The sequence below is a fragment of the Anolis sagrei genome, chromosome 1 (assembly GCF_037176765.1).
Source record: "Anolis sagrei isolate rAnoSag1 chromosome 1, rAnoSag1.mat, whole genome shotgun sequence".
NCBI lineage: Eukaryota > Metazoa > Chordata > Lepidosauria > Squamata > Dactyloidae > Anolis > Anolis sagrei.
In genome coordinates, this window is record NC_090021.1 from 58,699,304 (window position 1) to 58,714,347 (window position 15,044).

The 15,044-nt window shown below is 38.0% G+C and overlaps 1 protein-coding gene across 1 annotated transcript in view; it reads left to right on the forward strand.

The window, feature by feature from the left end:
• The window catches only part of LYST (lysosomal trafficking regulator), a 100,070-nt gene that overhangs the window by 5,488 nt on the left and 79,538 nt on the right, over window positions 1-15,044 (forward strand). The window contains exons 2-5 of the mRNA XM_067465009.1: window positions 8,696-8,751; window positions 9,318-9,516; window positions 11,389-11,479; window positions 12,615-14,709. Coding sequence (XP_067321110.1) covers window positions 9,325-9,516; window positions 11,389-11,479; window positions 12,615-14,709 — 2,378 coding nt within the window. The 5' untranslated portion in view covers window positions 8,696-8,751; window positions 9,318-9,324. The remainder of the gene's footprint in view (window positions 1-8,695; window positions 8,752-9,317; window positions 9,517-11,388; window positions 11,480-12,614; window positions 14,710-15,044) is intronic.

The following is a 15,044-nucleotide window of genomic DNA, read 5'->3' on the forward strand; positions in this document are numbered from 1 at the left end:
GAGTTGACTTGAGGCAGTAACCAACAACAAACTGCAGAATTAGAAAAGCCTGGAGGTAGAGAAGTAACTAATATTTGATATTAACATCCATAGTGATTCTTTTCTTTATGGCCTTCATGTTTGTCTCTGAGTTTCAGAAATATTTTTGCAGAATCTTGGTTGGAGTTCTGTGAATAACCATTTGAAATACTACTTCAAGCTAATCTCAGGAATTTCCTTTACATGTTATTTTCTAGAAGATTGTTGAAGATTATTACATCCTACTTATAATTTAAATGTATGTAAATATAGACTCAATGTTCCAGTTGGACGCAATTTAATGGAAAAAGTCAGCTAGAATCCGGATTAAGTAACAATATATACATTCGGTACTGTGAAGAACTATATTTTATTTTTATACCAAATAGGAAAAAATAGTGAAAGAAATGCTGATATATATATGCTATGTAGGAAATAATAAAAAGTAATGACTTAAGGGTGGGGGGAGATTACTAGTATTCCATGTTGAATGTGCTACCTTAGCTATCAGTTATTGAAGATAAGACACGATTTTTGATGTTGATAGATGTAGCTAGGCTCACACTCAGCATGTGTGTACAGCTAAAAATGAAGCTAGTTTGTTTACTTTTGGCAGACATCAAATTTGTACTTAGAACAGCTAAGTGACCTGAATACATAAGTGATTATTTTTCTTTCACATTTTAATCTTATCATCCATGCCGGGTCAAAAATAGGTCACCCAGGTAGGGAAGTTCTTCTAACTTGATTATTCCAGTACATAGATTGTCATAAATGTCCAACATGACAATGTGTGACAGACATCCAAATGTCTTGGGACTAATAACTTCAGTAGATTTTTCTGTATGGTGAACTATTTTTTTCAAGTCTGTCTTGAAATCTAGTTTATTCTACTACAGAGACTAAAATGTCATATTTACACAATTTTCAAGGTAACACATTTAACATGGAATACTAGTAATCTCCCCCACCCTTAAGTGTAAACTTGGGTTGACTCACTTTTATATTAGAAGTTGTGATGGCTCAGCTTATAAAGCAATAGGGGCATGTATGCTCAACCAATAGCAGTGGAAGGGCTGCTCTTTCATACATTCTGGATGATACACTCCCCTATCCCTACAAGTTGGGCTCTGACATAAGCCTGGCTTCTGGAGAAGAATTGGAGGCAGGGGCCTAGCAATGGCTTTGCTTTCTTCATTTTATGTCTATGTTCTATTCTAAGATATGAAGCCCATCTCCCCATCAAATCAAGAACTAGATTTAAGTTTGCTATAATAATCACAGGATCAAAGCAATACTAGGTTTAAGTCTATCATAGTCATTTGCATTTTCAACTTGCTTTAGGGTGCTTGAGAGCAAGTGTGATGTACTGGTTTGTGTTGGACTAGGCCTCAGAAAGACCAGAGTTTGAATCCCAGCTGAGCCATGAAAACCACCAGGTGACTTGGACCGGTTATCCTTTTTCAGTCTCAGAGGAATGTAATGACAAGCTTCCTTTCAATGAATCTTGGCCAGAAAACCCATGGTAGGTTTACACTCACTCAGAGCCAGTTTGAAGGCACTTAACAGGAATAATAACAAGTAGCTTAAGGTTATTGAGAACATAGCAAGACTTACCAGTATTATCTAGGTATAGTTTTCGTTTTGGATGATTTTCTTGTAAAGTTTTCTTTTGAATCACAGAATATGTAATTATTATTCCATACTACATGTCTGTATCTTGGTAATATATAATAGCCAACAGAGGTGGTCTCACTGTCTCATTATGCCTTTACTACTGGAACCATTGCAGGCATTTTGATATGTTGGAGGAGGATGTTTTGGTCTAGTAGAGATAATGTTAATTGGAGACCTTACCTATTTTTTTTTTAAAAGTGTGTGTATCAAGAGTGATATTTTGCATTCTTAAGGGTGCTTCCAATTTGGTCGAATAGAAAGACTGATCACTGTAGTGTCTTAAATGATGTATGATTTCTGCATATAATTACTATCAAGGTGGCCTTGCTTTTATACTATTGAAGGACACATTGGTTTTTTGCCAGCTGTTTGTATCCTCTTGGTATCTTAATTGAACCTGAAGGAATGCTTTTGATCTATCTTAATTTATGATCTCATCACACTAGCTCATATATCCACTTTTAATCCTGTTAATGCCACCTACAGAATTCAGGAGTCTGTAATTTAGTGAGGCCCAGGACCCCACTGGCTGAGCAGTTTAAAGGTTCCTCTCTAAACTACAAACTTCAGAATCCTGCAGAAGGCAGTCACAGGATCTAAAGTAGATAAAGGCTCTAGTGTGATAAGGTCCTTTAGGCTTAACTGGAAAGACATCTTGGCATTTTAGCAGACTATAGGGCATAATACCACAAATTAAATCTCAGTTCTGCTTCATTGAACATCTTGCCTGATGTAGAGCTCTGGAGAACTTAAATTTTATGCAGTGTTTTGTGAACATTAAATTGGCCTTCCTAAAGATATTGCAGTGTTCCCTTTTGTGCGTCTGTGAAACAAATAAGTAACACTTGCCTTTAGAAGCGTTTGAGCTGTATCTTTTTCTGAGAAGGTGCTATAAGAACTCATTGAATTAGCTTTCCAGTGGATCTACCTGTATCATGTGCTAATGTGCTTTTTCTTGCAACACACACACAGAGTATTTCCCTTGAAAGAATCAATCACCTGTTGCAATCTCAATCAAAGCCAGATTCTGTATGTTGCCTAATTTCAAAATGTAAATAAGACAAATAGAGCCATAGAAGAATTTCTTCGTAGTTAGCAAGCAAAATGCAAATGTGTACAGCTTCCTTTAAAAAAAGCAGAAGTACAGAGAAGATAGTGTTTACACCATCATATTGTTTCTTGGTAGATGGAGCAAATGACTATGCATTCCTGTGCAAAAAGCAACTCACTGTAGCTGTTGGCTGCTCAGATAGCTATCCCAGTACTTGCCATCTGATAGCAGCTCTGGGTCTCATTATAGCCAGCCATACATTATTTGTTGTTCTCACCCACTTTGCTGGTTGCTTGAAGTACGGTTAAGTGAATGAAAAGAGGCTCTGCATGAGTTGTGGTGTGTGGTTAATTGCTGTTTATGAGTTTGAGTAGCAATTCATACATTTCTTATAATGGGAATAGAAAATGTTTCTTACTTTTTGAAAACTACATTAGGAAGGCAGCCCATTTGAGGAGCAGACATAGTTAGAGCTAGAGGAGGGTGTATGGAGTTCATCTAAAATTAAAATAGCTAATTCAGTGAACCCCATCTGTGTTGTTTTCCTTACAACTCAGGAAAGGCATTTATTTAAACCAGTGGTTCTCTTCCTAATGCCGTGACCCCTTAATACAGTTCCTCATGTTGTGATGACCCCCAACCATAAAATTATTTTCGTTGCTACTTCATATCTGTAATTTTGCTATTGTTATGAATCATAATGTAAATATCTGATATGCAGGATGTACTTTCATTCACTAGATGAAATTTGGCACAAATACCAGATATGCCCAAATTTGAATACTGGTGGGGTTGGGGGGGATTGATTTTGTCATTTGGGAGTTGTAGTTGCTGGGATTTATAATTCATCTACAATCAAAGAGCATTCTCAACTCCACCATCGATGGAATTGAACTAATCTTCGCACACAGAACTCCCACGATCAACAGAAAATACTGCAACAGTTTGGTGGGCATTGACCTTGAGTTTTGGAGTTGTAGTTCGTCTACATCCAGAGAGCACAGTGGACTCAAACAATGATGGATATGGACCAAACTTGGCACAAATCCTCAATATACCCAAATGTGAACACTGATGGAGTTTGGGGAAAACAGACCTTGACATTTGGGAGTTGTAGTTGCTGGGATTTATAGTTCACCTACAATCAGAGCATTCTGAACCCCAGCAATGCAAGAATTAGGCCAAACTTACCGCACAGAACCCCTGTGACCAACAGAAAATACTGTGTTTTCTGATGGTCTTTGACGACCCCTCTGACACTCTGCAACCCTCCTAGGGGTCCCAACCCCCAGGTTGAGAAACACGGATTTAAACACAAAACAAGACCAAGCCCCAGACTGCCCTTGTACCAGAATCCCATAATTCCGCTTGAATTCTATTAAGGTTATCTGCTTCATCGTTTGATGTTGAGTCAGCTGCTATTTATCCTCATTTGCCCTTTATTACTCATATGAGACCTGTGGCAAAGAAATGGGTATATTCTAGGGGCATGTATCAATCAGTATGGATTCCTTGCTTGATACATGTGGTAATCAGTTTGTTTTTTAAACTGCTTTATGAACTACCAGGAGATAGGGCCAAGCAAGCTCTTGTGACTACCAAGGTTTTTTTTTTTCCATTACAAAAGCAGCCTTCATGTTGCAAACTACATGGAGTATAACTATAAGGACACAGACTAAGAGGGCTGCTGGTTCAGTTCTCATCATTGTATATAAATTCATGTTATATTTCTTATGTACATATCACATGGCAATCAAGCACTGATCTGATGGTTGTGTTAGAGGAGAAACAGAAAGGTCATTCCTGTGTCCCTTCTAAACGTATGCACAAGAAAACAATCTGCAGTACCTCTTCTTTGTAAGTGGTAGGGTCTCTGAGGCAGAATTCTGCTGTGAATCAGGGAAGGGTGCATTTCTGTGAATTTTTATCCCAACATATCTGATGCATGGAATAAGACTTCACTTGTCCCATAGTCTTACTTTTTTCACATTTTGTGGCAAATGGTTCTGAATTCCTAAACTACAAATAATTGCCCCAGCCTGAATTTCTTTGGTTTAAGAATGAGATTATCTTCATGAAATTTAAATCCATTGTTTAGATAATTCCTATTTGTATTTATAGACAAATATTGGCAGAGTGGTACTTGGTTTTCTCGTGTATGTGATAGATGATGTCAATATGTGCTTGCTTGTGTCATTTGCCATTACAAACAAATGATCTGCTGGAGCTACTAGTTAATTAATATTCTTTCATTGAGCTCATGAAAATGAAAACAAATATAAAGTGTATAAATCTGGATGTCTTTGGGAGTGATGTACTCATGAATAGTTCATGACTAGAAAACTGAGTTTTTGGGACAGAGTGGCTTTGTTATGACCTTTTCCTATACTGTTGCAGTTATGTATGGCAGTCTGGAGACATATGAACGAGATAAGTTTCCAGACTCTTGGGCTTGTCTAACTCAAGCAAGCTACTAGGTAAACTAGAGTTGGTTATATTCATTGGCTAAGCTGTGTAATGTGTAAGTACTCTTAAATATAAGAAATGGTGAAATTGGTACTTCATTCATATAGGAAACATACTGTAGGGCTAGGCTGTATTTCAGAGGAAGAAATTGTGAGACCCACTTCTTAGTATTCTTTGCCTTAGAAAACCCTATGAAATTAATGGGGGTGCCTTAAACCAGCAGATGACTTGAAGCCACATACACACAAGTGTTATGCTTTGGGTAGCTGTTGTCTCTGTAGGCCCTTCCAGACTGACATAAAGAAGCATAGCTTATTGGCGCATAGCTCTTTGGATTTTGTTGGAATTGCTTGTTGCCGTTATTGCTTGTTCCTGTATCCATATATTCCATTATTTTGCTGAATCTTTTGTCGCGATTTCATGATCTGCATTACAGATCTCCCCGCAATGTAAAAAACGGAGGTATCATGTGCTGGTGTGTTCCTATAGTTTGAGGTTCCCTTGTTGTTGTTTTTGCATTCTGCTGCTGTAGTGCATGGAATCAGAACCATAGAGTTGGAAGAGTGGCTCACACAATCCAACCCCCTGCCAAGAAGTAGGAAAATCGCATCCCTGACAGATGGCCATCCAGCCTCTGCTTAAAAGCCTCCAAAGAAGAAGCCTCCACCAAACTCAGGGGCAGAGAATTCCACTGCTGAACAGCTCTAACAGTTAGGACGTTCTTACCAATGTTCAGGTGGAATCTCCTTTCCAGTAGTTTGAAGCTATTGTTCTGCATCCTAGTCTCCAGGGCAGCAGAAAACAAGCTTCCTCCATTCTCCCTATGACTTCCCTGCATATTTATACATGGCCATCATGTCTCCTCTCAGCCTTCTCTTCTTCACGCTAAACATGCCCAGCTTTTTAAGCTGCTCCTCATAGGGCTTGTTCTCCAGACTCTTGATCATTTTAGTCGCCCTCCTCTGGACTCATTCCAGCTTGTCAACATCTCCCTTCAACTGCAGTGCACAGAATTGGACACAGTATTCCAGGTGTAGTGTGACCAAGGCAGAATAGAGGGGTAGCATGATTTCCCTGGATCTAGACACTAATTGAGATAAGAGTAAAAATGTTGCAGATACTGAAGGGAATTGCCAGAAAATAGTTTGATACAGGTCATTTCAATATTTTAAAACTCCTGAGAATAGACATTACTACATCTCAACATTTTCGTCATTTCTGGAAGAGACATGCTTTACTTTAATACGTCATGGCGATGTATCCTTCCTTAGAGTGCAGTGAAGGGAGACTTCTACCCCCCCCCCCCCCCGGTCCCTGGTGACTAAAACATTTATTCTAAAAATGCACACATAAGCAGAGGATTTGTTATATTCATGGAAGGGACAGAAGATATATGCTTCCTTATTCTCTGCAACCTTCCCAGTAGGGATTGTCCATATAATTAATTATGTAGGAGCAGGATATGAAATTATGTACTAAGCAAATATCTAGCTTGATTCTTAATGTATCCAGTGTTGGTTCAGTTAGAGTTATGTGCAGATAATTTAATATTAAGCATGTTTATTCTTAGGTTAAATTTTTATTTGGATTTCAAATCCATTGCAATTTAAGAATATCATTGGTTGTGTAAAGGTGGATGAAAATCAATGTGTAATTGATTTTGTCTTGACTTCTTATCTGTTCCGTTGTGGTGTCTTAGCTTAAAATAGGACTGTAGTATAGGAAAGGTTTACCTTTACAGCTGATATCATCCTTATATATTAAACTTCCCTCTTGTGTTTTTTTTTTTAAATTTCCAATCTAATAAATATTCCTGGGGCTAATGTTTGTTTACATTTTAAAATGGGTAGGAATTGTTCACCGTTTGCCAATATTCAGCGGCATTTCCCAGCAGCTGAGGAATGCCTTCCCCATAAAGGTCTAATGGACACTAGCTCTGGCTTAACCCAAGAAGAAAGAAAACATCTTTTAGTAAAACATTTTGTCAGAATCTGTCTTGATTTAGCAGGAACAGTCTTTCTAACCTTTTCAGCTGCCTTTCACTAGTCCTAATTTTTTCACCCTCCCTGTCTTCAGTTTACTTCAGTTGCAATAAAGTGAGTTCAGAATGCACTTGCACTCAATTAACTGTGTGAAGAAAATGAAGCGATGGAGTTTTGCACTTCCCAGTAGACTCCGTTCAAAGCCAACTGGTTAGCTTGTGTGTTATTCCTCATTAATGTCTTTTGCAACAATCCAATGTTGATCGGCCACATATGTGCCAGTCTTTATTTGTGATATGTTGGAGATAGGTATGTACATAATTTTGTTTGAAATTGTACACCATCCTGAGATCCTGAGCAACCATAGTAATCATACCCAGTGTTTAGGATTGCTGAAAGTTACTCAATTAACGTATAGAAATCTGCATAAAATCTAATTTTACGAGAGGGCAATTAATTGACTTTTTTTGGTGTTTTTGCAAGAATTAGCAGTATCTTTAAAAGGCCTAATATGAACAGCACGTCTGATATGTCTGCAGGGTTATATTATGTTGAAGTCAACATAGAAGCCATAAACTTGTACTTGGCCTTCCTAAACATAGCCGCCCTGAGTCCCCCCTCGGGGGTTGAAAAGGGCGGGGTAGAAGTGCGAGAAATAATGGTCATAAGCAAGCCTGGCTTGTGTGGGGAGAGACACGTCAGAGTTTCTACTTTGCATTCACAGTAAAAACAAAGATATGGACGATTGGCTTTCTTGGATGGGCCAAATGGGAGTGATCACACACCATTCATGAATATACCATTGTAGTTCATTCATAATAATTCCAATATGGCCTATAAGAGAAATCACAGTAGATATAATTACATACGTTGACATGACTAAAATATCTTGCCTCAATTCATCTTTTATATTTTCCTCTTTCACAACCATTTTTCTTTAATAAAAATGTTGTCTGATCTGCCCAAACCTTTCCTAAGGTTTTAAAAAAACCCCTTCTACACTGCCATATAATCCAGATCATCAAAGCAGATATTCTACATTATCTACTTTGAACTGGATTGTATGAGTCTACATTGCCAGTTCAAAGCAGATAATCTTGATTTTATATGGCAGTGTAAAAGGGGGCTAAATCATAATTTAGGCAGAAATCTGAAACTTCAGTACATAGAGGTCTTAGGTCAGGTGTGTTGTCAATATCACAGGACAACTCAGGACCATATGAGATGAAAGGCAGGAGCAGTAGAGCAAGACCCCCTTCTATACTGCCATATAATCCAGATTATCAAAGTAGATAATTCACATTATCTGCTTTGAACTGGGTTATGTAAGTCTGCACTGCCATATAATCTGGTTCAAAGCAGATTTTATATGGTAGTATAGAAAGGGACTAAAACACACACATGCTTTAGAAGAACTTCTATAATAGGATTTAAGGACATATATTTGTTACCACTCTCTGTGCATTTTATTTTGACTTCTGAATTTGTCTTATGTTTGTAGGGGCATATTAAGAACAATCTATGATACTATCAATGAGAGAAGACGTATAACCTCTGGTGAGTTTTAAATATGGTGTACATTTCAGGTAAAATTGTACAGTAAACACAATAATCTTATCAGTTAAAAAGTTAAAAAAGGATTGAAAACTTTTAATATCAAAATATTTATATTGTATTTCCCAACAATATATTGTAAAATATTAGAATCAATTGCAACATGTAACATGATGATTTATGATTTCTTCCCCTAAACATTTTAATGTTATGGGTTTTTTCATGTATGAAATAAGATGTCTTTTCATTTCCATAATAAGGGAAACAGTGAGGCCTATGGGCAGAATCTAACATTATGTGAATAGATTTCTGCTTGTGCACTGAGCAATTCTCCCATTGATCACACAATAGACTTAAAAGGGCAGGAATGTTCTCTTCCCTGACTTCCCTGTTAGTGGAAGGGAAAATTAATTGCAAGCCAAATCTTGTACCAATACGTAGTGTAGTGTTGGTAATATTGTAAAACTTTCAATCAAGTTTCTTCAGTTTTGTGCATGTTACATTCAATTTGAAAAACTGAATGGTTTGAAATGAACTACTTTCCCTTTTTCTCGGTTTTATTCCACTAGCTCAGACATGAGCAGTGCTAGTAACTCACTGGCACGTGAATTTTTGTCAGATGTCAGCCATCTTTGCAATGCAGTGGACCAAAGGGTGGAAGCCAGGGAAGAGGAAGAGGAGAAAACACACATAGCTGCACTTGGGCAATACCTTGTCAAAGGACGCGGATTCATTTTGCTTACTAAACTCAATTCCATTATTGATCAGGTAATTTATTCTTTATAAATTTCATTGCTTTTTCTGTCTATAATTTGGTTTGAATTTTATCTGTTTGTATGAAATGATCTCAGAAAGGGTTTTGGATTTAGACTGCTTTGAGTGCTATGGAAAGTTATGTGGCCTTCAATTGTATTTATGGTTCCAGTGAATGTTTTGAGAAATGGAATAGAAGGCTCTTTCACCTGATTACCAGCTTCAGATAGGACAGATATAGACAGAAGAAGTCTAAGTCCTTTTATTCCTCTTTCATATATTTTTCTATTGGGTAGTTCAGATTTTGCAGATCAGGTCTTTCATCTGAGAATTGTTACACCAATGTGATAAGAATGGAGCCAAAATTGCCACCTGTAACCATGTCCTGTAGTGTTCACTAAATTTCCACCGATTAGGATATTCTGTTTAATTTTGTTTACTTTTCATGAGGTCTTGTGTATAAAATGTGTGAAACAGGAGCATTTCCTTAGATAATGTCTACTATAAAATATTATGAATTGAGCAAATTAGAATACATTATAAACTAAAAAGAATTGACTTGTGGGAAACTTTACTAACATTTTGATAAACTGGAATAAAGAAGAATAGACTGATATAGAACAAAGTATTTAAGAAAATAGAAAGTATTTTAAAAATTAGACGCTTTTACAAAATGGCTCACTTTACACTATGAGAGCACAGAGGTGAAAATGGCTTATTTCTGTGCCCTGTGTAGTGAATTTCCTACCTGTTAGGCTAGGAAAAGCCTAGAAAAGTAGGTCCAAGAAGTTCAGGAACCATTTTGGAAAGGGTGCCGGGGGAATCCATTTTAGTTACTCATTTCCTGAAGGGGGCGTGTTTAGAAAGAAAGGTTTTGGAGGGAAATGAGGGGAGTTAGTAATTGGCTGAGAGAGGGTGGGTGGAGCTTAACTTGGCAAAAGAAAAAAATTACTTTAAGGGAAGGTTTTGAAACCCTGTCAGGCAGTTTTATGAACCTGGATGTCAAAGGAGAAGGAGCTAAGAGCTCGAGGTGGAGAAGAGATTAGGGAGAGAGGCCTGAAGTGGTCAGTTAGCTAGCAGAGATAGCTAGTGGGAAGTTTACAGCTATTAGGGAGATAGCTGGTGGAGGAGTGAGGAGATAGATCCAGGGTAGGACTATCTGTGTGTGGAGGAGTTTTAGAGTTACTTTCAGAGAAGCAATCCTGTCAGTAATCTCAGGAGGGAGAAAGGAGTGTAACTTGTAACTAAGATTTGAACTGCTTAAAGAAACCACACGCTTTTATGCCAATACTTGGAAACAACTAAACTTTATAACTGATTTGCTCAAGTTCTCTTAAATAAACATCATTGTTTTGTTGTTCATAACATCTTCCTCACGGGTGCCTCTGTGGGTGGAATTTTAAAAAGCAGTTTCAGGCAGCAAACAAAAGTCTATGCTGGCAGCGTATAATATAAAGAGCAATCTTTTAGTGTTACCTCAGAGCACAAGCCTGAGTGCTAATTCCAACACACTCTTGCCTAAGATACTTCGGGTAAGCCAAGGGCTTATCAGTGCTTTTAAGTTTAGTGGTGGCCAGAGAGGGTTTTCAAAAGGGTTATTCAGCCAGAAGAAAGTTCCAGCTTTCATTACAGCTTTTTGATTTTGGCTTTTAATCACAGAAGCCAGATTCCAATCACATTTGGTGTTCATCATTTTGGGATTTTTTTGCCTCAAATAAGCCCCCACCTTTTACACCCTGCATAGAAATATGTAGAAGAGTGTTGGAGAGAATTTGTCTGAAAGCTGAAAAGCTTTAACTCAACTTTGTTTTTGGATCTTTGCTAGACTACAGTACTTAAATTCCCACAAAAATATGGTTTGTAAGAAAGTCTTGATTTCCTAACTAGGAGCTGACCTGTCGGGAAGATCTCCTTACTCTCCTCCTGTCGCTTCTACCACTAGTTTGGAAAATACCTGTAGAAGAAGAAAAGGCAATAGGTAGGTACCCTTCCTATACTTTAATAATATTTGTTCATTTATCCTATATCATGAGATCAGAGATGCCATCAGCAAAAATGAACAAAGAACATGATAGTGAGATGAACTGATTTAAGTTCTTTGTCCACATTATCAAGCCACAACAACAGAAACTAATCCTGCCCCACTACAAAACTGTTACAACTGTGACATCACATTTTGAGTGAATCAATTTTATGTTCAATGTCCCTGGCAGAATTTGTCACAATAACTTAGTAAGGCTACTGCTTCTGTCTTTTTGGGACAGATTCCTCAGCACTCAGGTAATCTTCCTGAGCAGCATGTTGAGGATAGCAATATTAGAGTTATAGTGTGATCCTTGCAAACTTAGAAGACGGGGAAAACTGCCTTTACATCTGTTTGTGTTGTCTATCCTTGTTAATTGTATAATCGGCATTGAATGTTTGCCATATGTGTATTCTGTAAGCCACTCTGAGTCCCCTTTGGGGTGAGAAGGGTGGGGTATAAATACTGTAAATAAATAATAATAAACTAAAACTCCCATCATCATCTGTCATTGCCCCCAAACCCCTCCAGTATTTGAAGTTTGTCGTGGTAGGTATGTGTGCCAAATTTGGTCCAGATCTATTGTTGATAGAATTTACAAGTCTGTATGGATGAGAGTGGGGTGTAATTCCCATCATGCTCTTTCATTGCCCTTTCCCCCAACCATGCCAATATTTGGTCATTATGATTATGTGTGCCAGGTTTGGTCCAAATCCATTGTTGGTAATGTTCACAGAGCTCTCTGGATGAAGGTGGAGTGCAACTCCCATCATGCTCCCAGAATGCTTGACCATTGGACAAGCTGCCTATGTTTTCTGGGAGTTGAAGTCCTAAACACCAATTTGCGTTTTGCTTTGATTTCTGTAACTGAAACACAGAGCGACTCACAACAATTTAAAAAATGCAATTCAAAGTATCTAGCGTCTAAATATTAAAATAGGATGTAACATACAAATTGGTTAAAATCCCTTTTAACATCAAAACAGTTAAAATGTTTAATATATATATATTATCAATTTTTTTAAAAAAATTTGAGCTGACTAAGCTATTCAATTTAAATAATTTAATTGTAATTTTTGTCTTCCAATAGATTTTAATCTGCCCTTTTCTGTCAATATATGCTTGACCAAAGAGACAACTCCTGGTTCTCTCAAGTCTACTCAGGAAAAAGAAAACATAGAAGAAAATGCTCATCTGTCTGCTCAACCACTGGGAAAATGGAATTCTGCTTCCTGGAAAAATCGACGTCAGCGCAAAACCACCCATCGCTATTCTGTGAGGGAGGCAAGGAAATCCCAGCTGTCCACTTCTGATTCAGATGGCAATTCAGATGAGAAGTCTTCTGTGATGTTGAAGCCTAGGAGGTCACAAATCTTGCAGCCTTTTTTAACAAATTCACCTAAGGAACAGTATGTAGCAGGTAGATGTCACTTTCTAGAAGCTGAAGATGTCCAGAGTTGCAATATACATGTGGACAATGCCGATGAGTCCAAACCAATCATTCCAGTTCCAGAAATCAGTTCTCAGGTGTCTGATGAGCAAGCTGCAGCATCTGTCAGTTGCCTAGACAATTCTCCCTTTGATTTATGTCTTGTCTTATTGTCATTGCTAGAAAAAGTGTGTAAGTTTGATATTGCTTTGAACCATAAATCTGCATTGGCAGCGAATGTTGTGTCCACGCTAACAGAACTGTTGTCAAAACTTGGAGAGTGTTATAGTGCAAGTAGTGCTGCTGAAAATGAGGTTGTTTCCTCAAGTTGGACAGAAGAGCCAGTTGCTCTGGTTCAGCGGATGCTCTTTAGGACAGTGTTGCATCTTATGGCAGTGGATGTTATCAGTGCCGACTCAATGCCAGTCAATTTGAGAAAAAATATTACTGATTTACTTAAAGCAGCATTAGTAACCAAATATTTACTGGAAAAAACACACAATCCTTTTACTTCACGACAACAGGAAACACTGCAGAAGGATATTCAAGATGACATTTTTTTCTCAAAGTATCATCACAAAGCCCTCCTTTTGCCTGAGTTTGTAGAAGGAGTTCTGCAAATCCTGATCTGTTGCCTTCAAATTGCAGCGTCCAATCCAATTTATTTTAGTCAAGCTATGGATCTGGTTCATGAGTTCATACAACATCAGGGATTCAAATTGTTTGAAGCTACAGTACTCCAAATGGAATGTCTGGTTGCAAGGGACACTAAGATAAATGCGGAGGCGCCAGAATATCTCAAAGCCCTTATTAATAGCATTATGAAAATAATTAGCACTGTAAAGAAAGTGAAGTCAGAACAACTTCATCAGTCTGTTTGTACGAGGAAACGACACAGGCGATGTGAGTATTCTCACTTTATGCATCACCACAGAGACCTCTCAGGATTACCAGTTTCAACTTTTAAAAATCAAGTCTCTAAGAGCCCATTTGAGGAAACAGCTGATGGGGAAGTTCAGTATCCTGACCGGTGTTGCTGCATTGCTGTCTGTGCTCACCAGTGTTTGCGGCTCTTGGAGCAACTTTCTCTTCACAGCACATGTTTTCAAATTTTATCTGGCATCCATAATGTGGGCATATGTTGTTGTATGGACCCCAGGTCTGTCATTAATCCCTTGCTCCACTCTTTCAAATCCCAAGTGTTAAAAAATTTTCAGCCGCACATATTAAGCATCCTTAATAAGTTTATATTGGACCAATTGGGAGGAGCCCAGCTTTCTCAGACACTGACTCAGGCCTCCTGCAACATTTGTACTATTGACGGGGACCAACTTGCTGAACTGGATGAGGTTCTTCATGGCAATGCTACTGAAGTTGTTTCTGTCCCAAGCTCTTCAGCACCTTACAGATTTCAAGGAATTTTGCCTAGCAGGGGATCTGAAGACATGTTGCAGAAGTGGGATGCCTTGGAGGTTTATCAAAATGTTGTCTTCCAAGAAGATGACAAACTGCGTTCTATGCAGCTAGCTAGTCATGTGTGTAATTTGATCCAAAAAGGCAATGAGATTATTCAGTGGAAACTGTACAGCTATATATTCAGCCCAGTGCTCCAGAGAGGTGTTGAGCTAGCTCATCTTGCCCAACAACAAGGTGCTGTTATAACTTTCGAACAGACAGGTAGCTTCCCCAAAAAATGTTTGCCTGAAGAAGTGCTTGAAATCTATTTGCAGACACTGCCAGCACTCTTTAAATCCAGGTATGTTGACTTTAGTTATAATTTCAAAATGATGTGACATGTGTTACTGATTTAGTTAAAGGTTTGCGTGTTGCACATTGGGAATTTGAGTTCAAATCCCTGCTTCACGATGGACATTTATTAGGTGAATTTGGGAAAATCATGCTTTCTCAGCCTCAGAGGTGGAATGGTCAAACTTTGACACACAATAACAATAATATCCTAAGAAACCAGACAGTGGACTGTTCTAAAAAAATTCTAAAAAATTTAAAAAGTCAAATTTAATTCAAGTATGTATTGGTGTCTTGTTTATTGGATTGTCTTTCTTAAGTCATCTGAGGTGAGAGATAGGCATT